This window comes from Lytechinus pictus, chromosome 11 (assembly GCF_037042905.1).
Source record: "Lytechinus pictus isolate F3 Inbred chromosome 11, Lp3.0, whole genome shotgun sequence".
NCBI lineage: Eukaryota > Metazoa > Echinodermata > Echinoidea > Temnopleuroida > Toxopneustidae > Lytechinus > Lytechinus pictus.
The window spans coordinates 4,868,074-4,893,994 of record NC_087255.1 but is presented as its reverse complement, the minus strand read 5'-3'; the positions used below and the strand labels follow the sequence as shown (position 1 = coordinate 4,893,994).

At 36.7% G+C, this 25,921-nt stretch overlaps 1 protein-coding gene across 3 annotated transcripts; it reads right to left on the bottom strand.

The window, feature by feature from the left end:
- Positions 1-6,344: 6,344 nt before the first annotated feature.
- Positions 6,345-23,655, bottom strand: LOC129270727 (uncharacterized). 3 transcript variants are annotated; one of them, XM_064106503.1, is made up of 7 exons: positions 23,593-23,655; positions 23,222-23,499; positions 20,479-20,727; positions 17,583-18,002; positions 15,089-15,276; positions 13,312-13,548; positions 6,345-11,962 (listed from the first exon to the last, which is right to left on the bottom strand). In XM_064106503.1, the coding sequence occupies exons 2-7, from the start codon at positions 23,232-23,234 to the stop codon at positions 11,663-11,665; spliced, it is 1,407 nt and encodes a 468-aa protein (XP_063962573.1). In that variant the 5' UTR covers positions 23,235-23,499; positions 23,593-23,655; the 3' UTR covers positions 6,345-11,662. The 3 variants fall into 3 exon arrangements, with proteins under 3 accessions (XP_063962573.1, XP_063962571.1, XP_063962572.1); XM_064106501.1 differs by having other exon boundaries at positions 13,312-13,560; positions 23,222-23,444; XM_064106502.1 differs by having other exon boundaries at positions 23,222-23,444.
- Positions 23,656-25,921: the final 2,266 nt, after the last annotated feature.

Below are 25,921 nucleotides of genomic sequence, written 5' to 3'. Positions count from 1 at the left end.
AACGCTTCTGGCAGTCTCGCCTGCATTACACTATTCAATAAAGCAGCAGTGCTGACTTTGAAAACAACTATTGGATAATTATTCAAAAAAAATAAACACAATTTATATGATAACAGAATACTGTGTTCATTGACCCTAAATGACCTTTGACCTTGATCATGAGACCTAAGACTTTGCAAGACGATCAGTGATACCTGATTACCCTTATGCTCTCATTCATTTATTAGATCCATAAGCTTTCAAATATATGACAATTCAATAAACCCAGCAAGGGCGAAGTTCATGACCTTAAATGAATTTTGACATAGGTCATGTGACCTAAACTTCATGCGGGATGTTCACTGATACTTGATTACTCTTATGTCCAAGTTTCATGAACTAAATCCATATACTTTCAAAGTTATGATGACATTCCAAAACTTAACTGTAGTTAAGATTTCAATGTTGACGACGCCGCCGACGCGTCGCCGTTGGAAAAGCGGGTCAATAGTCTCGCTCTGCTATGCAGGCGAGAAAATAAAACTGAAAATAAAACAAATAAAATATATTTGTCCTCGTCATTATTATCAGCATAATCATCACCACCACCACCATGATCGCCATGATCATTAGTACCATCATCAGTACCATCGTCGTAACGACCATCATCATAACCACCACCATCACCACCATCCTCATCATCATAATCATCACCATTGGCGAAGATAATTATTCGCGAGATACAAGATATCTGATTACTACATAGATTCCAATTCTTAAAGGACAAGTCCACCCCAACAAGAAGTTGATTTGAATAAAAGGAGAAAAATCCAACAAGTATAACACTGAAAATTTCATCGAAATCGGATGTAAAATAAGAAAGTTATGACATTTGTAAATTTCACTTAATTTCACAAAATAGTTATATGCACATCCTGGTCGGTATGCGAATGAGGGAACTGGTAACATCACTCACTCACTATTTCTTTGTATTTTATTATATGAAATATTCTAGTTTTCTCCCCATTGTCCTGTGAAACAAAGTTTTATTTCTCCCTGAACAAGTGGAATTACTATTGTTTAACATTTTATGGTTCAGTCAAGCTCCTCTTCACGTATTGGGTCTGAAATCGAGACTACTGTCGTGTGCCGTGTCAACCAGGGACGGTGGCTTCATCACAAGTACGAATCGTCGTCATTGTCGTGATGACGAACTTGACATTGAGATTCCAGAAGGTCACTCAACTACTTATAACGACTTTCTATGAAATAGGATGATAGAAACCATTTTTGCAGACTTTTTATAAGAAACGCCAGACTCATCAGAGGCAACGTGCATGAGAGTAATTTCATCGGGGTATAGGACGACCTATAATGTGACGCCACGTTTTATGCAGGTTAATTTTGATATGGTATTAATAATAATAATATATGTGATTTTTAATGCGCCAAATCCACTCGGCAGGGTGCCCAATGCGTAGGCATATTACTTAAACTCGTTTTTTTTTACTTCAAACTTTTGTTATAGTTTAAAAAAATACTGGTCTGAAATAGGACTCGTTTGGTATGGCTGGGGTAAAAACAATTTGACGATTAATGTTTGTGCCCTCGCATATTTGAGAAAGTAGGTCGAAACATGTTTTATGTCGAGAGAAGTTTGGTTGGAAGTGAATTTTGCACTACACTTTTCCACGATTTTTAAGACGATTTCCAAAATTTGGAATCCAACCGGGAACGCCCCTTTACTGAATATGGTGGAAAAGCATTTCTTCTTAAACAGTTAACAAAATGAACGCATACAAGTTTACAAGTGACATTGCTCTATTTTCTTTGACTTAAAGGAATATATTGATGTACAGTAAAGAGTTCATTTCAATTTCATCCATTCATTCCCAGGCAACCTACTATTTCTGAATATTTTCTAATGTGTGTTTGCACAAAGAAAAAACATGAAAAAGAAGATGGAGAAGGTATTAACACAAGTGACAGAAATAAACAAATATGATAATAATAATAATAATAAACACTGCTCATCACATTTGAATCATAATTTACCGGCTCGCATTCTTAACTCGAGGTTAACCTCAGTGGCGGATCTAGGGGGGTAGGGGATAACCCCCCCCCCCTTTGCTCCTAAAAATAACAAAATAGATTCAAAAGAGAGGGGATAAAAATCCAACACCCCTTTCCCTGCCCAGAGGAGGGTTGCGCAAGCAGAACAATGGCGGATATACGGGAAAGGGGGGGGGGGGGGGTTATAGGACGTAGTACAGAGGAGCTCATCGTCATTGACTTGAGCCAACAACTAGTCACCCCCGCCCCTCTTGGCAAAAATCTAGATCCGCCTCTGAACCTCAACATGTGCACGGTTTAGGTCTATATCTGACTTTACTCCTATAAATAAGGTGTCAAAAATTGTCCTGAGCAAACACTCATCTAAAGGTCAGTGTTTTTAAGGTGTTTAGCTCCTTCCCAAGACTAAAAAAAGGTTTTAAAAATAGTCCTGGGTGAACATCTAAAGGTGTTTTAAAGGCGTTTAGCACCCTCCCAAGACTAAAAAAGTGCAGTTAGCGAACTTTTAACACAGCAAACGAACACATGAACATAGTAGACAACAGGTGTCATGGTTCACTAAGGTGTCATCCTGATACCTTTGAACATGTTGAATGTTCGCTCGAGGACCCAAATCTGAACTCATATTGTGGTGTCGAATTGCAACCATTTTTTTTTCAGTGTATATGCTTTATATTTGTATATTCTCACTTGACTCCATGATAGATGTATCTAGCGTAAATGGCTATACGCTTCTCAAATATATCAATGAATTTATTGCATAAGATGATATCAAAACTGGCTTATAAGGGCTTTTGTATCACCTTTAAAGTTTAGGGAATGAATTTAAGAAATGATAGCCCACCCCTACCAAAAAATACTCTGCCCCCCCCCCCCCCACTGTTTTTATTTCAAGTATTGAAATAAATGTCAAGTTCGCTGACTGCACTTTTCAGTCTTGGGAATTAAGGAGCTAATTTTCGCGCTCCAATTGCACGCAATCCTTCTGAGAGAGAGTAAGAAACGCGATTGTTTTCAAGGTGTTCCCGCGAAACGGAAATCACACTTTCTTCTTTTCCTTTCATTTTTTTATCCCCTGCTTGCTTTCCAATATTGGCATTAAATCAATGTAAAACAGCATTTTGTACTTTTGTAATTTGGTCGGAGCCTTAAGTTGTAGTCAGGGAGTTGTCACAACTCTCTGGTGTAATTCATTGAAATCCACTTTGGGGAGCCGGCGAATGTGTAGGTGACTTTGAGATTGTTTATCTTTATTCGGCATTGTAAAATTTTGGATATCCTAAAGCCTTTTTATTGGTTTTTTACTGAAGTATCTCCTCGAAAAGTGACACGAAATACACTTATGCACCCCACCGAAAAAGTTGCTAACATATAACACAACTGGGCCTTTCATTTTTATAGTCTTATTGTTTATTTCTTATCGTTTCCCCCTATACTTGGAAAATCACATGGGCGCGGTTCCCCCCTGCCCCCCCCCCCCTCCCGTGGCACACCCCCTGAACATAGGAAAATATATTTTGTATGCCCAAAATATAGACTTACCATTGCACGTTTATATTACTTTCGGGTTGTTTTTTTTAAGGAAGTCCCGCCCGTGACTGGTAGTACCGGTATGCAGATTTTTTTTTAGCGGGACTTTCTTTTTACTTCCAACCCATACTTCTCTGAAAAGTCCCGCCCATCGTGCCCATAAACGATACTTTGCAGACGACCTCGAATCGGATCAAACGTTTTGGGACAAGCTCATGCATATATTGTAATCGTTCCAATGTTTTTGGTCTCCCATTCACGTATTTTGTGTGTGTGGTCGTCTGAAATAATAATTTAAACCTCATGGAGGACAGAGAGGGAAAGGTTGAGTGAACTTGGCAGAGGAGCTTTGGGATTGAGGGGAACGCCGAATGGCAGAAATGAGTGATAAATTTATTCGATAAAACATCAAGTAAAAAATAAAAATGATTAAAAATAATAATAACGGACGGCACGCTTTAGGGGCGCATGGGGTGCCACCCCTCCCCTATGATTTGTCAACTATAGTGGGGGTAGGGGGAATAACAAGAAAAATAGGAAGAAGATGAAAGAGAGAAGAAAGAAGAGGATTACAAAGAGTATATAGGTTGTGCGATTCTATATTGACCCTGTAATGCAATTGAGATGAAAAAAATATGCCCCGCGGCCCCCCACAAAACACCATAGCGCCGCCCCGGTCGACAATAGTAGGCTGATATAGGAATATATACATACTATCAATATCTATGCTTGCTACATGCACACCGATTAGTAAGAAATTAACTGCTATTCGATTAAAGTCAGAAACAAAACATTCAAGTTTTACCAATATATATTTTCTTCACACCCAAGATTGTTGTTTTCAATGATATACTTACAGTATATACCACCATCTCCACTTCTACTTCTTCTACTACTACTATTATTACTACTACTACTACTACTACTACTTCTACTACTACTACTACTACTACTACTACTTCTACTACTACTACTACTACTACTACTACTACTACTACTACTACTACTACTACTACTACTACTACTACTGCTGCTGCTACTGCTGCTACTACCACTACCACTACTACTACTACTACTACTACTACTCCTACTACTACTACTACTACTACTACTACTACTACTACTACTACTACTACTACTACTACTACTACTACTACTACTACTACTACTACTACTACTACTACTACTACTACTACTACTTCTACTACTACTACTGCTGCTGCTACTGCTGAGTACTACCACTACCACTACTACTACTACCACTACTACTACTACTACTACTACTACTACTACTACTATTACTACTACTACTACTACTACTACTACTACTACTACTACTACTACTACTACTACTACTACTACTGCTGCTGCTACTGCTGCTACTACTACTACTACTACTACTACTACTACTACTACTACTACTACTACTACTACTACTACTACTATTGCTACTGCTGCTGCTGGTTTATGAAATAAGCCCGCATGATTTCCATCCACGATGCATCTAATATCAAACACACTAGTCCCTTGTCGCTTATCAGTCAGTGGCTCTCATTTTCACCCCCTCCGAAACAAGCAAGCACCCCCACACTCTCTCACACCCACACATACACCCTCACTGTGAAAAAGGAGAAACCAGATTGTAACAGGTGCATGATGCTGTCCCGAAGAAATTGCCCTTTCAAAAACAGATTTCCCTCTTATCATATTCCCTCTGTATCTGAGAGTACAAAAATGTATTAAAAAAAAAGAAAGAAAGAGCCAAACTTGACATATTCTTATCATAATTATTACAGTTTCGTCTATTTTAATTACCATCACACTCCTTCATCTCCTTCTGTTCCTTCATCATCATCATCATCATCGCATTCTCCCATCATCCTCACCATCATCATCATAATCATTACCATCATCATAATCATCAACAGCATCATCATCATAATCATTACCATCATCATAATCATTACCATCATCATAATCATTACCATCATCATAATCATTACCATCATCACCACCATCATCATCATCATCACCATACCATCATCATAATCATCAACGGCATCATCATCATCACCATCACCATCATCATAATCATTACCATCATCACCATCATCATCATCATCATCATCATCACCATCACCATACCATCATCATAATCATCATCACCATCACCATCACCATATTATCATCATCATCACCATCATCATAATCATTACCATCATCATAATCATTACCATCATCATAATCATTACCATCATCATAATCATTACCATCATCATAATCATTACCATCATCATAATCATTACCATCATCACCATCATCATCATCATCATCACCATACCATCATCATAATCATCATCACCATCACCATCATCACCATATCATCATCATCATCATCCTCACCATCATCATCATAATCATCAACAGCATCATCATCATTCTCACCATCATCATCACCAACACCACCTCCACCACCATTATCATTTTCATAATAATCATTATCATCTTCATCATTATCATCATCACCACCACCACCACCACCCTCTATATCATTTTCATCATCACAATCATCACCATGACTATTTGACTGTATTTTAATAACTTGAGCAAGAAGTGAAACAGTAATTGTACTGATTTTGTATACTTGCTTGAATGTGTCCTATGAATGAATAAATACAGATTTTTGAAATAAAGAAATATACCATATTTTGACAACGTCTCACTCTGAATCCAAACATAACAAGGCAGAAATGAAAGCACTGTAAAGTGTATTGACTTTATTTTATTCAAAAATATTCTGACATCAAATTATCTACACGTATATATACATAAACAAATGATTCATAGTGTCAAAATAGTAATAAATATAATACATTGGTGTGTGTAATATTCATTATCAAGATAGCACTATCATATTGCATTGAAAATTGTTGTATATCAATAAACAAATGAGGGATATATGCATTCATAGTTGATGAAAAATCCATCAGTTTGTTACTTTTAATCAATTCACAATATCTTTACTGTTCACACGTCTGTGGATGTGAATCAATGTCCACTTAATTGTTTTAATAGGCGAGTATATGTATATACTCATTTGAAGTAATATGTGAACATTAAAAAGGTTTTCAAATAATTCCTACACATAAAAATTCAGTTGCATTGTAGTCATTTGACTAAATTAGGACATATACGAGTAGGACCATCAAATTCGTGCCAGTTATATGCTACTTTGACAAATTGACTCCTTTTTTTTTCAAGATTTCTGCAATTTAGGGGGGAATTGTTAAACATTCTAACCAGAGCTGCAAACCTGAACAAGATCATTTTAGTATTTTAAAATCTGAAAATCAGTAATTTGGTGAGCAAATCAGTATTAAAAAAGAAAAAAAATTGTTCCAACTCTCATACTCAGAAAAGTCAACAGGAAATTTGAGTGCAATATCATATGATTTCTTGCATAGATAATTTCATGGTAACCAGTCAGAAAGAGACCATTTAATCAATGTTAGGCCAATACCACCACACACCTTAACAATGCCCATTTTCTTTAAAGGACAAGTCCACCCCAACAAAAAATTGTTTTGAATAAAAAGAGAAAAATCCAACAAGCATAACACTGAAAATTTCATCAAAATCGGATGTAAAATAAGAAAGTTATGACATTTTAAAGTTTCACTTAATTTCACATAACAATTATATGCACATCCTGGCTAGTATGCAAATGAGGAGACTATGACATCATCCACTCCTATTTCTATTGTATTTTATTATATGAAATATGAAATATTAAAATTTTCTCCTCATTGTCAAGTGAAACAATGATTAATTCCTCCCTGAACATGTTGAATTCATATTGTTTAATACTATATGGTTCAGTCAAGTTGGTCCTTATTGTCAAATTTGTAAAAAAATGAATATTGTATAATTCAAACAATAAAAAACAAAATAGTGAGTGAGGGACATCATCAACTATGTCATTTGCATGTCACTTAAAATATCATAACTTTCTTATTTTACATCCGATTTTAATGAAATTTTCAGCGTTATGCTAGTTTGATTTTTCTATGTTTATTCAAATTGACATTTTCTTGGGTAGAATTTACCTTTATTAACAATGCCCTTGTTTTTTTAATGAGAATTTTGATAATTTTTTAATAATATAAACATATATAATGATCTCCTTTGAGTTTCAGGTAACTCTAAGAAATTCAATATCAAAATTTTAGATAATTGCAAGCCTTTGTTTCACAGTAAACATGGTAATGGCTAGATTGGCTAAAATGGTAGCTAATTGTACAATTCCTATGATGTCATTACTATTGTGAATTGTATTCCCTTTTATGTCTAAGAAGGTGAATGAAATAGCCTTGAATTTTCATTTAAGTACTTAAATACCAATTTAGAACTTTAAACTCTAGTTTGTTCCATAATTTAACCTTCTCATCGAATGATACGTTGTATTCCAAATTCCTGTTAATTCTGATTAAATAGGAAATAACAAGTTGTGCAGTGGGCTTAATGCAACTCAATTTAACCCTAAAGGACAATGGGGGGGATAATGACCCCATCTCCTGAAGTTTCCTACAATCTTCCCAGAGCACAATAAGATGACGCTGCAAAATTTATGACTTTAATGACATCTAGGGAAAATGTCATGCTGAAAATGGAACATTTTTGTACTTTATGTACAAATTTAATGGAAGATGAAATTTACTGAAAGGGTGATTATTTGAAACAAGTGGAACGCCTCTGGCAGTCTCGCCTGCATTACACAATTCAATATAACAGCAGTGCTGACTTTAATAACAACTAATTAATAACTTATTCACAAAGAATACCATTCATATGATAAAAAAATACTATGTTCATTGACCCTGACCTTGATCATGTGACCAGAAACTCATGCAAGATGTTCAGTGATACTTGATTGCTCTACGTCTGAGTTTCATGAACTAGATCCATAAACTTTCAAAGTTATGATGCCAATTCAATAAACACCCCAACATGGTCAGTTTGTTGACCCTAAATGACCTTTGACCTTGGTCATGTTAACCAACACTCATGCAGGATGTTCAGTGATATAACATTACCGATGTCCAAGTTTCATCAACTAGGTCCATAAACTTTCTTAGTTATGATGACATTTCAAAAACTTAACCTTGGTTAAGATTTTGATGGTTGACGACGCCACTGCCGCTGCCGGAAAAGCTGCGCTTATAGTCTTACTCTGCTATGCAGGCGAGACAAAAACCAATGTCAAAATGCCAAATGCCAAAATGCCAAATGTCAGAACAGTGGCCTATTTCATAAAACTTGATATATAACAAATTTGCAATAACATTAAAAGCTCCTGAAATCATTCAATTCCAATGGCTGATATTAAATAAGTGAACCTATTTATAGAAATTGAACATTTGTTATTATTACAGGTTTTTATAAAACAGGCCCTAGAATTGTCAATCTTCCTTTATAGTATTCAGTGTTACCTTAGGTTCTAGTGAGCCAATTCATTTATGACACTAATCAGTCATAGATACCTTGAATTCATTTTATATTCGCTTGGTCTACAAGTAGTTGGTCTACTTGTCAGATAGTCGAATACCACAAATGCTAGACCAATTCAATATCTGATCAAGTTGGTATAATTTGGTGGATTCTCAATATGGTGCGCAATCTTTCGGTTGCAGCGGACAGGCCGAAATTGACATCTGCCCGCGCTAGTGCATGGAAGTAATTATGCTGCGCTGGCCGACATGACTCGGAAGGCTTGCATGAAATCATTACCAGGTCCAGGAGGTGGAGAGAAATTCACCGCGTATATCTCTGCGAAATTTAGACCGTTTTCGGTGAATTCTTCCTCCGCTTTCATTTTTTAAGCATCACAGTCACATTACAGTACACTGGCACTGCGCGCGATGTCGACCCCGAAAGCTGGATATTTGGCCTGTTCGCTGCAACCGATAGATGGCGCACTATATTGTGAATCCGCCAATTTGCATACACTATGCTTGGTCTAATTCTTTCTTAGCCAAATTGCCATGAACTCCAAAGCCCAGATGATTTCCACTTTGCCTATTTTGCACTATTTCAATTGAAAATTTGATTCATACACATTACATAGACTTAGTGATATTAGGTCAAGAGGATATTAGATAAAATGGGTAAAGACTATCAGGAGATTAGACAAAATGGAAAATGGGCTAAATGACGAATAGACCAAATAATTAATAGAAGATGAACTGATTGTAGATCAAGGAGGATAAGACAATGTGGGATAGGCGATGAATAGACCAAGTAGCAATTTAATGTTGAATTCAACTTCACTGTTCATATCAAGGCAATGATATTCCTGGGGTTTTTTTATCACTCAATCTGAACAGTGACATACAAGCAGGGACCCTTCAAGATATCCACCAATTATACATGTACATTCAAATTTTCATGTTACTATAAGTACAATGTAATTCTTAATGCAGCAAAGTGTAGGATATTTAAAGTAGAGACTGTCCATATTCCTCTAAGAGGCCAGAATCCACCAAAATGTTTTTAGCTCAAGCATATACTTAAGCCATGTGCAGTTCTTGATGTTTTGTTTAGTCTACTATGTTACTGGAAGTTTCAACAACTCAATAGTCATGATCTCCTTTGCTCATTCTAACCAAAGGGTCTTGCATGTTTGCGAGATCGCTGATGCTCCTTGTGATGGGCGAATGTCGGGGCCAGTACCTCAGAGTATCTCAGCCTCATCCTCAAGAGTGTGCATCTAGGGTGTCCGTGGAATGCTTTCAGGAACAGGCTAATGGAGCGAGGTGACAGTGTCCCGGATCTTAGAACTTTGAGCCTCTAGGGCGTTGGTGGTTGCTCGAGACTGACAACGGATGGTAGAACTTCAACATGAGTTCTTAAACAGCCTCAGTCTTCAGCATCATCAGGTCTACTTGCAAGACTGCCGATGTTCCTTGTGGCGGGCGTACACCAAGGCCAGTATCTCGGCCTGCATGTCCATCCTCAAGTCGGCCGGAATCCTCAACAGGGTGCACTTACGGTGTCCAAGGAATGCTTTCACTTACTTCTCATCAGTGGAATTGAGAGGATGATGAAGCAAGGTGACAGTGTTCCGGATCCTAAAGTTTCTGGCCCCTGGGACGTCAGTGGTGGCTTGTGACAAATGGCAGTTCATAAATGGTTCTCAAACAGCCAAGGTCATGCATCCTCAGAGCTACTTGCAAGACTGCCGATGTTCCTTGTGGCGGGCGTACACCAAGGCCAGTATCTCAGCCTGCATGTCCATCCTCAAGTCGGCTGGAATCCTCAACAGGGTGCACTTAAGGTGTCCAAGGAACACTTTCACTTCCTTCTCATCAGTGGAATTGAGAGGATGATGAAGCAAGGTGACAGTGTTCCGGATCCTAAAGTTTCTGGCCCCTGGGACGTCAGTGGTGGCTTGTGACAAATGGCAGTTCATAAATGGTTCTCAAACAGCCAAGGTCATGCATCCTCAGAGCTACTTGCAAGACTGCCGATGTTCCTTGTGGCGGGCGTACACCAAGGCCAGTATCTCAGCCTGCATGTCCATCCTCAAGTCGGCTGGAATCCTCAACAGGGTGCACTTAAGGTGTCCAAGGAACACTTTCACTTCCTTCTCATCAGTGGAATTGAGAGGATGATGAAGCAAGGTGACAGTGTTCCGGATCCTAAAGTTTCTGGCCCCTGGGACGTCAGTGGTGGCTTGTGACAAATGGCAGTTCATAAATGGTTCTCAAACAGCCAAGGTCATGCATCCTCAGAGCTACTTGCAAGACTGCCGATGTTCCTTGTGGCGGGCGTACACCAAGGCCAGTATCTCAGCCTGCATGTCCATCCTCAAGTCGGCTGGAATCCTCAACAGGGTGCACTTAAGGTGTCCAAGGAACACTTTCACTTCCTTCTCATCAGTGGAATTGAGAGGATGATGAAGCAAGGTGACAGTGTTCCGGATCCTAAAGTTTCTGGCCCCTGGGACGTCAGTGGTGGCTTGTGACAAATGGCAGTTCATAAATGGTTCTCAAACAGCCAAGGTCATGCATTATCCTCACGGCTACTTGCAAGACTGCCGATGTTCCTTGTGGCGGGCGTACACCAAGGCCAGTATCTCGGCCTGCATGTCCATCCTCAAGTCGGCCGGAATCCTCAACAGGGTGCACTTCAGGTGTCCAAGGAATGCTTTCACTTCCTCCTCATCGGTAGAGACGACAGGCTGATGATGCGAGGTGGTGGTGGTCGTTGGAATGCTAGTCGTTGGAGCTTCTTGGACATCCATGGTAGGCTGAGGCTGATGGTGGATGGTGGTAAGTGGGAGATGGGATTTTAGAACGTGATCCATTTCAACCGGTCTTGGCTGTAAAGATACAAAGCAATGAAATGAACATTAAGAGCGACAATGCGTGGTGTTGGGACCATCCTTGGCTTCAAAATGTTCAATAAGTCAATATAATGCCCTAAGACAGCCTTGCAAGATTAACACAAACCCAAATAATAGATGTGTTGACTCTAACGTTTTCTCTCTTTTTACATTAATTTGATACCTATATATTAAAGTTTAAACAAACTATGTCAAACGTTTTCTCTTTTGATTATACTCAGATGCAAAGAACTTGCAGTAGCTTTAATATAACATCTCTTTTCTCAGCGAAAAGAACAGACAATGATTTTCATGAAACACTCTCTTGACTTAGAAAAAAAATGGCACATGAACACTGTTTGATGATTATCAACGAGAGACATCAGTTTGATATTAAAGCTCATGATAACTGAATATCCAATCATACAACATCACAGGTATCAAGTTCTGATGTTTTTGGGGAAAGTCCACTTTTCAATAGGGCATGTGTTTTACAGCTTAAATGGAAAAATGGGCCACAGTCAACCTCTATTAAAGGTCAAGTCCACCCCAGAAAAATGTTTATGTAAATAAATAGAGAAAAATCATACTAGCATAATGCTGAAAATTTCATCAAAATCGGATGTAAAATAAGAAAGTTATGACTTTTTAAAGTTTCGTTTATTTTTCACAAAAAAAGTGATATGCACAATTCAGTGACATGCAAATGAGAGTCGATGATGACCCTCACTCACTATTTCTTTTGTTTTGTATTGTTTGAATTATACAATATTTAATTTTTTAAAGATTTGGCAATTAGGACCAACTTGACTAAACCATATATTATCAAACAGTACCAATTCCACATGTTTTGAGAGGAATGAATCATTGTTTCACTTAAAAATGAAGAGAAAATTAGAATATTTCATATTTCATGTAATAAAATACAAAAGAAATAGTGAGTGAATGACATCATCAGTCTCCTCATTTGCATACTGACCAGAATGTGCATATAACTGTTTTGTGAAATTAAGCAAAACTCTAAAATGCCTTAACTTTCTTATTTTACATCCGATTTTGATGAAATTTTCAGTGTTTTGCTTGTTGGATTTTTCTCTTATTATTCAAATCAACTTTTTGTTGGAGTGGACTTGTCCTTTAAAGGGCAATGAGAAGGGCATTGACGACAACCAATAAGGTGTCCACGTCCATGGCCTTAGCAGCCCTGGATTGATATAAGCCCTAATATCTGGCAGCCAAAGCTATCACTGAGAAATGTATACAACATATATTGCAAAAAAAGCTTATTACTTAATATCAGCTTTCCAAAACGAATGTTTAATGTGCGATTATAGTACATAGTCTACCTTAGCATGCAGTTCTTGCTCCTGAGCCACAGCATATATCTTGGCCTTCTTTGAAGCAATGTCCGGCCTCGCGCTCTTGGTCTTCCCACGAGACCGGGTTGGGAAGAAGTCTCTTAGACCAGGTCCTGGTCCTGGACCTAACTCCACAGCGCTGCTAGTCCCTGGTATAATCTCGACCCCCATGCTCACGTCGGAGCCCCCAGACGGAGAGTCCTCACCGGAGCTTCCCTTTGGTAACTGAAGAGATAACTAAAATTAATAGGCATTTACACAGAGCCATCAAAAAATAAGAATTCCAAGGTGCCTTTAAGGCCACCTCACACCTTGCCTGGTCTATGACTGGTCTGCGACTGAGTGAGGGGAGATGTGACGTCACAGCTCTTGTCAGCTTGAGAGACACAGACCAGTCAGAGACAAATCGCAAGGAAAATTGTAAGGATTTGACATGTCGAATCCTTACTACTGGATCGCAAGCTCAATCCATCTCCCAGCCAATCAGACAGCATAGTCACGACACGTACATGATATGCAACATGCATACGCAGTAGTAAACGTCATTTTCTCAGTTGCTATGGCAAAAAACAAAAAGCGCATGCGTGAGTCGCAGACAGAAGGGTTGTCGGATCGCAAGGTGTGCGGTGTCGAGGCTTATGACTACCTTACGATTCATCTCCCTTCACTCAGTCGCAGACCAGTCGGGTAAGGTGTGCGGTGGCCTAACGCTGCCTCCCATTCAATATATCAATCATACCTATTCTCTTCACCTGGGTTTAGTGGAGCACAATGTGGATGAATTTCTTGCTAAAGGAAAACATGCTATGGCTGGGATTCTAACTCGTAACCCTGCTTTAAAGAAGAGAGTCAGTAGTCCCAGACCACAGCATGCCCAACTGAATGGTAAAGTTCTGAGGACTGTTCACTTAAATGACTATTGTATTCTTTTATCTGGATAGACTTCAGGCTCATTCAGTCATCACACTACGAACCTCAGCAACAAAGTTTCAGTAACCTTTAGTGTAAATTCTTCTTAGTTGGAAGCAAGAAAATCAAGGTTACTTCTTGTATAATGCACATTTTTTTTTCATAAATGGTGATACTACACAATACATAGCTTAACTAGAAAAAAGGCCTATCATAGATTCATGACTGAGACCTCTTTTTATTCATTCTTTTAAAGAGAAATACCAGTTGTGGTAATGATCTCAAAATGAGTTTGAAAAGAATCCAACAAAATGACCACCCAAGTGTTTGTAAGTATAAATATTGCCAATTGGATCTGGAGAAAAATGTTAAATTGCTGAGCAAATGAGCAAAATAAGCATGAAATTCCATAAAATGTCAGGAATTTTTCCAAGCAATGTTAATACACTGTCACACATATGCCTTTTTGTGTTTAGTTATCATCAAAATTATCCGTTTTCAGCTAAGATTTCATGATTTCAAAATGATGAGTTGATTTCAATGTAGCAGATCTATGATATGGTGGAATTCTTAACCTTGATTTTAAAAGCTTTCTCATGAAATAGCTGTTAGCTGCAATTACTTTATTTTACCTTTAAAGACAATGGTTCTACAATCTGCAAAATAACATTTCAAAATGCAGATGTCTCAGCTTTTCATTTTACCTGTTTGAAAGACATTTATTTCACAGCTGACAAAAAAAATATTGCTTGAACACAATCGTAGTTTATCATTTACTAATCATTTTCGTTGAAAACAGTCGCTCTAAGCTAAGAATTGTTGAATAATTTCAGCTACAACCAACACCTGAAATTACCTTGCAAATGGTCTTGATATTGCGATGTATGATGAAGGGTATGAGGAAGTCCAGTCTATCCCAGACCCACTTACACCGCGGCGTCCTCGGTGACCACCCCTCTATGCTAGGCCCAAGCCCCTGGCCATCCTTGAGTATATGATTCATCTTGGTTCTTAAACTTCGAAGGTGTGTCTGCACGTCTTCAGCTGAAATGCAAAATATACAGAAGCATTGTTGACCTCCGCATACAACCGTAATTCCGAAGCTTCGTTATTCCGAAGGTTCGGATATTCCGAAGGTTCGTTATTCCGAAGGTTCGTATTTCCGAAGGTTCGTAATTCCGAAGGTTCGTTACTCCGAAAACAAAGTGAGGTTCGTAATTCCGAAGGTTCGTTAATCCGAAAACGAAATGAGGTTCGAAATTCCAAAGGTTCGTTAGTCCGAAAACGAAATGATTAACGAACCTTATTTCATTTTCGGACTAACGAACCTTCGGAACAACGAACCTTATTTTGTTTTCGGATTAACGAACCTTATTTTGTTTTCGGATTATCGAACCTTCGGAATAACGCCACAAATGTTCGGATTAACGAACCCTTTTACGTTTTCGTATTAACGAACATCGAGGTATAGGAAATTTATGTGTTTCGGAATTACGAACCTTCGGAATAAAGAACCTTCTGAATTACGAAGTGTAACCGTTGACCTCATAGCCTGGCATAAGCACAGCTCCATATTATAAGGCGTTTCAAGCTACGTTCGAGTTTCTGGTATGTAATTTTGATAGGAAATTGTTGGAAGCAATCCCAAAGTGTTTACCACATGCCAGTATGCTTTCTTAGAACAACAAAGTTTAACTAAAATAATTCAGGACTGTTTGAAATTATATTCATTTCATTACACCATGCCTTTCCTGGTGTACTGTAGCTCACAGAGGAAATAACATTTGAGACCACACTATAATAAACAAACATGCATTTCTCAGTGACTTTTTATATCTTCTTTGCTCATTATATCGTCGGCGTTGATCCAAACCGTCGTATCAGTCAATTTTGGTCCCAAAAAAAAAACAGCAATTTATTTTAGTTTCTGAGATATAAGGTGAATTCCACGGCGATGCCATACAAATTGTTGATAAAATGCGCACATCCCATTGGAAACGTGTACTGAAGCAAAGCAAACAACAGCTGCGCACACGAGCAGTCAGCCAAACCGTAGTATCGGCACTGCATTGACTTTGCATGTGAAAAAGCGATACAACGTTTGACTGACCACGAGCATTGAAATCACGGTCAGGGTTATTGTATCCCCTATGGCATTTTTGTACAGGGGAAATCTAAACCGCTCAGACCGAAATTACAAGCATGTACATGTACATGTGACTCTTTTGCAATATTTTCTCTGATCCTTGGTTTTGTGTAAAACATACTTCGCGGACGGTCATTATCTAAAAAATGATTCAATATCTTTAAACTTTAAAGAGACCTAAACTTACCCTTTAGCATTAAGTTTCTTTAGGATAAGTCCAGTATTCATGAAAATATTGACAAAAGATCGGCAGATTTGTCCCCATTAGCGCCCATTCTGAAAAAATCTGAACTTCTCAACAATTATCACAATATCATCATTTTGCAAGCAGATATCATCAAAAATGTGAGTAAAATGTGTTACTGACCAATTCTATAGCATTTTGCCACCCATCCGATATAAATATCTCACGTTTGAGCTTGAGGTTTTGTTTAAATATCCACATAACTTTGGTCCGCAAAGTTAGATCACACATTTTTCAGAACGGGCTTCGAGCACAGCACAAATCTGTCAATTGGAATTGAATTTTGAGGTCGCGATACCAACAAAACCCCTTGGCCTACTTCACATTTTTCGTCAATAATATTATAGTTTACGATGTTACGGTCAATATGGTAGCTATTATTTGAATTGTTTTTGTATAAAATGTGAATATTTTTTAAACAAAATTTAGCCAGATGAATATTTTTCAAATGTCCGTTAAGTTTGGACACCCCATCATACATTTTCCTGATAAATCGTTTTGCAGATATCATTTATTAATAGTTTTTATAATTCTATGTAAGATTTATTACATTCTGTGCACATTTTACTTTCTGTTGTTACCAGTACCAGTTTATCTGATATATTTTATGGTGTTAATTCCTGCCAGGTACCCATGTACACGTGGCAAATGTATGTTTGGCCAAGGACAATAAGGGGATTTAAAATTCAAAATTCTGAACCATAAACCATACACCTCTCCCAAATTTAACATTTTTTATATTCTGCATTATTCCTAGTTTATTTACTATTAACTATTAATGTGTTCTTTGCTGAATCACTCTCGGTGGTCTACTGGTGATTTGGGGGGAAAACTGTAGTAAGAAAAGAGTGGTTTTGTTTGCGGCCAGTTAGAATGGCATTTTTCATGACTTGAACCGTTTTTTAACTGAATTCAATTACAATAGCTAAGGAATGGCCGTCAATCAATCTCTAACCTTACCGGTACAACCATCTCCTATTTCCCTTGCTTTGGCCTGGTACAACCTCTCTCTCAGTGACTTGTCAAGATAACCCCGACTGTTGCTGTTATAGAGGCACTCATTCTGCTTCCACCATTCGACCAGTTCTTCCTCCTGCCCATCCGTCCAAGGAAAGGTAGTCTTTGGCCCCTGTCTACCTCTTGTTCTCTGGCCTTGAGGATATCTCTTTCCTGGAGTGTGCACCCTCGCATGTCTAGTACGCAGCGGGGGGTGTGAGGGATAGACCGGATCATGGACTTTCATGTGTTCCACGAGACTGGACTCTCTGGAGAAAGTACTGGCGCAACGGGAGCACTTCAAGAGCTGTCGGTTTCTGCGCTCGTATTCATGATGCGCTTGATTTGGTTGCTGCTGGGAGCTGGCGTCTGAAGATTGGCTCGCTGCAGAGAATATAGAATTGGAAATCACATTTCTAATGGGTTATTATAGCAGATGAAAAGACATGTGTCAAATTGAACATTCTTCACCCTAGCTTACAGCCACACTGCCATACTTTGGCAAAAGGAAGCAAATTACAAAAGCATCATTTGTTGTACATGAGTAATGTGTGTTTGTCATTTCCACAGGCGTCAATGCAATTTAACAGCATATTTTCTTCAACATCTTTCCATAGAACGATCATTTCTTCCCCAAATTTTGCCTGCACTTGCAACATACAAAGGGTGTTTCGGAAACAACAATAACTCAAATTTGACTGAAGTGTCACTTCACTCCAGCTGCAGAAAATATATTTCCTATGGCTGTCAAGGGGGGGGGGGGCATACAGGTAGGGCAGATGTGACGTAAGACTCGTGCAAAACGATCAACGATACTTGATTACCTTTATGTCCATGTTTAATGAACTAGTACAGTAGATCCATAAACTTTCAAAGTGATGATGGCAATTTAACAAATGCTCCCAACATGGCCAGAGTTCATTGACCTTTGACCTTGGTCATGTGAACTAAAACCTATGCAGGATGTTCATTGATACTCGATTACTCAAGTTTCAAGAACTAGATCTATAACCTTTCAAAGTGATGATGGAAATTCAACAAATACCCCCAACATGGCCAAAGTTTGTTGACTCTTAAATCTTAATGACCTTTGACCTTCGTCATGAGACCTGAAACTCACATAGAATGTTCAGTGATACTTGATTTCTCTTATGTCCAAGTTTCATAAATTAGATCCATAAATTATGATGGCAATTCAACAAATTCCCAAACATGTCCAAAGTTTTGTTGAATCTAAATGACCTTTGACCTTACTTAGTCATGTGACCTGAAACTCAAGCAGATTGTTAATGATAAACCATTATCCTTATTTCTAAGTTTTATTAACTATTAGACAGATCCCTAAACTTTCAAAGTTATGATGACATTTCAAAAACTTAAAGGAGAATGAAACCCTTGAAACCAGCTGAATCCATATCAAAGAGAAAAATCAAAGAAACATATTGTTGAAAATTTGAGGAAGATTGAATGAATAATAAGAAAGTTATGAGCATTTGAATATTGAGATCACTAATGCCATGTAGATCCTCCTATTGGCAATGCGACCAAGATCTGTGATGTCACACACGTACAACTCCCTCATTACTTTAGTACTTATTTCACTTATATTCTCACTTTTATAGAGTCTATCACAAGGTGAGGTGTTCTCTTTATGAGAGGACAAGTATAGAGGTTTCACAACATTATATCATTGATGAATCATTTTGTCATATGATTAGAATGAGCAAAAAGAGATGTTTTGGGGTATATTTTCAGTGTCCAAAAGGGGAGAGTTGTTCATCTGTGACATCATAGATCTTGGTCGCATTGCCAATGGGAGGATCTCCATAGCATTAGTGATCTCGACATTCAAATGCTCATAACTCTTCTATTCCTAGTCCTATTTTACTCAAACTTTTGTTGATCTTATTCTTTGATTTTTCTGCTTTCACAAAAGCTAACTTGCTCCAAGAGTTTCATTCTCCTTTAACCTTGGTTAAGATTTTTATGTTGTCAAAACATTGTCTAAGTTCATTGACCCTAAATGACCTTGTCCTAGTTGGATTTTAAGTAATACTTGTTTACTCTTATGTCCAAGTTTAACAAATAAGGTCCATATACTTTCTAAGCTAGTATGATGACATTCCAAAAACTTTGGTTAAGATTTCAATGTTGAGACGATGCCGCCATCACCACCCCCGGGGCACCTATAGTGGCACCTACAGAGGCACCTATATTCTCACTCTGCTATGCAGGCACAGCAAGACAAAAATGATGTCTCTAACTGGTCAAGAGAATAAATATGCACAATAAATCATTGCAGGTAAACTTATTTTGTTTTCAGAAAAAATTATTTGTTACATCAGGGCCCCGTCTTACAAGGAGTTCCGATTGATCCAATCAATCACAACTATGGAAAGCCAGGAATGTCAACATCTGAAATGCATGTTTGTTTAATATATTTTCTAACTATGATGTATTCATACATCCATGGTTTTCTTGAAAATTCAGTGTGCTTCTTTTTGTTTACAAAGGACATTTTTAAATTTCTTGTATAAAATATCATGACAATACTGGATTTCCATACAATTGCGATTGATCGAATCAATCATTACTCTTTGTAAGACGGGGACATTAGACTAGGACCAAGAACCAGTGGAGCTATTTTCCAGAAATCAAAAATGAGTGGGGCAAAAAATTCTCATAAAAAAAATGGGTGGAGCGAGCCCCGTCGTAAATCTGTACTAAAGAAGTTACGCCATAACTTATGATGAGCTTCATAAAACAAAACCATCCTGGGGTGCATCTACAAAACATAAATTGTTTTAAAAGTATATCACAACTAAAGAAATGCAATTTCCAGATGAAAACCAACCCGTACCTCTTTCCGTGTCACCTCCCATTCTTTCATTAATCCAGCCATCCATATCAGTGTCTGAGTGTTCTGCGTCATTGTTTCCGTCTTCTAATAACGGATCTATCAAACCGTCACTGCCGTGTTTTGGAGATGAAAAACTCCAACTGTCTGTCTCGGCTTCTTCTTTGATGAAATTGAGTTTAATCGTGTTCCCTTCCTTGTTTAAGCTAACTTGATTGTCCCCTGTTGAATCTTGCTCTCTGCTTATTCCATCTACTCCAAAAAATTACAGAGAGGAAAAAACAAATAAGTAAATTAAAAAGATTAAGATGGTGTTTTAAAGGGTTCTATAGTGGTAATGACAATAAAATATAAAGAATGAATCTATGAATACCAAAGTCAAATTATCGATAATGATGATGAGTTGACAACAATAGCATTATCATCATCAACAATGTCATCATCACATTCTTCTTCATTATCATCACCATGATGTTGAAGACGATGATGATAATAATAACAGCAACATCAACAATGAAAACTATTAATATCAACTATGATAACAATAATAATATGAGTAGGTGAAAGCTAATATGGTCTCCTGCTGAATATAAACCTGTTAATTCCATCTAATCCAAAAATGAGTAATTAACTTAAAAACAATAAACATGAATACCAATACCATAATAGACATATCAACGATATTGTGGCGTAACCAGGCTCTGCCGGTGTAGAGTTCTGCTGTTTTGCAGTCTCCCAAGAACCCAATCCACGCTTGTCTTCACTTACTGTATCTCATTTTCGGCAGATTCTTGCAGTATGCTTCTCAGAGGTCCAAACCTTTCATTTATTGGTATTGCATTTGTGTAAATGTTTTGTTACATTTGTTTGCTTTTCATATGATTGGTTGAATAAACTTGAACTACAACTATTTCTAATAATAACAATAGTGATGTTAATAAAAATAATGATAATAACAATTATAATAATAATTACCGGTATACTAATAACATAAAATACAATAATAAATAATATTCATTGGTCTATTATACTGGGAATAATTTTGCTTTACAAATTTGAATAGCATTTTTGGTCATAAAAGAAAAGCTCTCAAGTAAGTAATGTACAGTCCTATAAAAATATGCTATACAAAAGACTTTATATAGCAGTCTTTCAAAAATGTGGAGCATATTGCGATGCGATACCAGGAAAATTATTCCCTGTTATATCAACAATATCAATACAATGAAGCCTGTCTATAAATGCCACTTAAGGGAGTCAAGAAATGAGCACATATTATGGTCTTAATAATACAACAGTTGTTGTTGTTATTGAATATGATGGCGCTCTTCAATCTCTCCAGATTATACGCGCCAGTCGCTTTCGTAAGTAGGACGTCATCGGCAAAGGAACAGTGTTGAGGGCAGTATTGCATAAATTTATTTTACAGGGCGAGGCGTTAAAGAAAATTACAATGTTTCATCTTACCCCGCGTTCCAACTAACCCCGATCTCCCCTACTTAAAATAATAATAATAATAATAATAAATAGCAGTAATAATAATGATAGTAATATGATAATATAAAATACAACAATAGTATTTATTAGATTAAAACAATTATTAATACAATGAAGTCTGTCTATAAATGCCACTTATGGGAGACAAGAAATGATCACATGTTATGGTCTTAATAGACAGACTCATTCTATACAAGTAGTAGACAAATTAAAACAAAGGGAATGATAATAACAATGATGATGATCATAATAATAATAATAATATAATAGTCATAATTATGATAATAATAATGATAACAATAATAATACTAAATAATAATAATACTTATATCCTTCTAATAATAATAACTAATAATAGTAATAACAATATTAATAGTAGCAGTAATAATAACGCTAACAATAATACTTAAAATAATATCAATAATAATAATAATAATAATACTAATAAAATAATAATGACAATAATACAAAATAATAATGATAATAATAATAATGATAGTAATGATAATACAAAATACAACAATAGTATTTATATAAGATTATAACAATTAATACAAAGAAGTCTGTCCATAATTTATACCACCTATGGGAGATAAGAAATGAGCACATATTATGGCCTTTATACATAGACAGGCTGTCATTCTATACAGGCAGTACACCTGTATACCGGTAGACAAAAGGAAATGATTAGAACAATAATAATAATTATTATTATTATAAAATAAATATAACCAATAAGATGGTAATAATATCAATATTAATAATTCAATTATGATATGAATAAAAAAATAAATAAAATAGACATCACATCACTCAGGTTGTCATCATGATCATTATAGTATACTTTCTATCTCCCAGTTTTCAATAATTATCATCGTACAGTACTAGTAGTTTTCTTTTTTTTTCTTCTAATATCCTAGTTTTCATAATCACTCATTATCTTTTATCAAATCGTTATCATAAATCATAATATCATGAATATCATCATTATCATAGTACGAAAGTCGATCATATTCCTATCATCATTAATAGTACTATTTAGTAGAATTCTAATTATTGTTTTGATCACCGAACACATATTAAAACAAGTTGATTGTTTACCTAGACTGTTGTCAGTATGATTCCTATATTTTTTTTTTATCAAACTAGGCCTAAGCTATTTAAATTAATAAAGATCATATTCATGAATATTCAATTTACACATTAATTTCTATTAAGAATTGAAAGGTAGTGGGTGTGAATGGCTCACCTGACTCTTCCATTTTTGAGTCCCGTCAATATGGCAGCTTGGTGAGAGGTTTGGTTTTGTTCTGTTCACGTTGTACTTGTAGCGCAGCACGATAGCGTTTGTTCAGCCAAGGAGTTACCTTCAGCTCCGGCTAGCTCAGCTTGCTCGATCTAGTCGCGAGTGATGACGCGGATCGCGTCAGGGCCAAGCTGGGCGTCACCACTCACGATCACACTGACGTAAACTGTCGACAGGTCGAAAGAAAACAGGGTTTCTAGAGTCATCAACATCAGAAATCTCTACGAAAATTATACCAAAAGAAAAAGTGTGTGGTATTTTATAATTTGAAACGTTATTTTGTGCCGAAAATGCGTGAATTCCTGCTAACTTACCCGATTCAAATAGCGACTGGTCTTCAACGTAGCGTCACGCATTATACCGTCATTCGAGAAAGTATGGAATGCTTATAGCGCTAGCGCATAGCTAGCGGGGTCCCGCGAGACCCATATTTCCTTGGGGGAACCGGAGCCGGAGGGGGCTCAGTTCATGGGGGCTGAAGAAAATTGGGGAGAAACAGTTTAAAAATATTCTACAGTAGTACAGATATAGAATTCCACGCAAAATTAACTTCTCTTTATCATCGATCGGAACAATTAACATGCAAAAAAAAAAAAAAACTTCTTCATATCATTTATTATGTCGATAGTCAATTTGACGCACGAAAGTAACATATATATGTAGCCATATAGGCTATATACATTAATTAAGTGGAGGGACGTATACGTAGCCAACAAAACCGGGAACCAAAATAGGCGCGCGGCTGCATGGGGCTGACCATGAAAAAAAAATCAAATGGTATGTTTTTGTAGATCTCGATGTCTTCTTCCTCTTTCAAATCATGAGTTTACAATCACAATTCATATGAATTAATTTAAGATTTTGTACATGAATACGAAACAAAGAAATATATCAATATCATTGAGATTACAAATTTTCAGAATTGGAATTAACTGCCCAATTTCTCTTACATAACAATTAATGTGAAAGCAGATTGTTTTTCTACATCAATCGACAAATAAAACAGATTTGTTCACCGCCCCCCCCCCCTGAACAGAAAAGGGGCGCCTATATAAATAATCTCTTTTGCACGTAAAGTTGTACCAAAAAAATGGATAAAAGGTTATTTTAAGGTTAATAGAGGAAGGTTATCATCCCCCATATGCCCCCCCCCTCATCTCTCTCCCCATGCAGACACTCGACTCGTGCGCCACCCACAATCTTGATCGAATCCCCCCCCCCCCCCGTCACCAAACCCACACATCCACGCGTATACACCCATTCAAATAAACAAAGCAAAACAAAAATGAAGAAACCAATACATCCATAGTGTGCACCCCCTGCCCAGCTCCCCCCCCCCCCCTGATTGATTGATTGATTGATTTTATTCGTCAAGAATATCACAGGAGATTACAATAAAAATTGAGGAATACCTTGACAGGATAGCTCATGAAAGGCTTATTTCCAATGGGGTCCTATAGTACATGAACATATTATAACAAAGAGTATAAACTACAACAAGTACTGGAATATGGAAAAAATTAAAAATAAATAAAATACATACATACATATCCATCAGTCAAATAATATGCAAGTATCTGAAGCAAACAACAATCATCCTAATATATGAAACAAAATTATATTTTAACATACCCTACATTATCTACAATACTAGAAACCAACTGTACAAAATGTGTGATTTTACTGGTAATACTGCTCTCGGTAGCTTCCAGTTTTAGGTGCTTCTTTAATGCACTCTTAAATTGAGAAAATATTTTAACTGCTTTTACTTGATTAGGAAGAGCATTCCAAGATTGGATGCCATTAAAATTAAAAGTGTTCCCTATATGTCCTTCACGTTTTGGTAATACAAAATTAAAATTACTATATACTTTAAACGTTATTTGATATTATATTCTTTAACCAAAATGTCACTCTCTGTATATATACGGTTGCCAATATTTACACATCTCTTCCCATAATCGCTTAACTTCATTGCAAAAAAAATGTTGGAAATAAGACTCAACTTCTCTTTTACAAAAGGAAAAAGTCCCGTTTTCGTGTATTCAGCCCCTACGTAATTGTTTGTATTGAAATTCTCTGTGTTTATTGCAGAGTATTGCACATTACAGTATCAGAAATACTTCTTTCAATTCCCCCATTCCTATAGATCACATTCGGATTGCCCATCTGTAACATGAAATAAATAATTATTTTCATTTTGAAAATTATCAGTGAAGTGATCATTATATTCGTTTAGATTTTATATCACATATAGTTTCTTAAAATATCATCGATTCAGTTTCAAAGTTGTCTGTATCCATTTCCATGAAATTTATTATCGACCCGTTACATTTAAGTTTTATATTCGCCGATTATCTCTTTATTTGTATGTATAATCAATTTTTAGAACTGGTGTTTTCATTTTCAGTTTCTTTGTTGTTCCTTTACTGCATATCTTGTACTTATATTCTTCTTTTTTCCTTCTTTCTTAGCGCTTTGAAACTTTTGCATAAAGCGCTTTATGAATTTGGTATACTATTATATTAAAATCACCTTGTATCCCCTTTGTTATTACTGAAAACATCTTTATTTGAACTCTGAACAAGTTTTCAGATGAAAAGTTCGAATCATACCATTTTATGAAACTGGTCGTTATTTACC

Bases quoted from the DNA above. Each gene is read 5' to 3' on its own strand.
- LOC129270727 (XM_064106501.1), bottom strand. The intron at 15,277-17,582 runs GTAAGGTTAGAG...TTTGCATTTCAG, and splicing joins AATAGGAGATGGTTGTACCG to CTGAAGACGTGCAGACACAC. The intron at 13,561-15,088 runs GTAATTTCAGGT...TATTAATTTTAG, and splicing joins ATATCAAGACCATTTGCAAG to TTATCTCTTCAGTTACCAAA.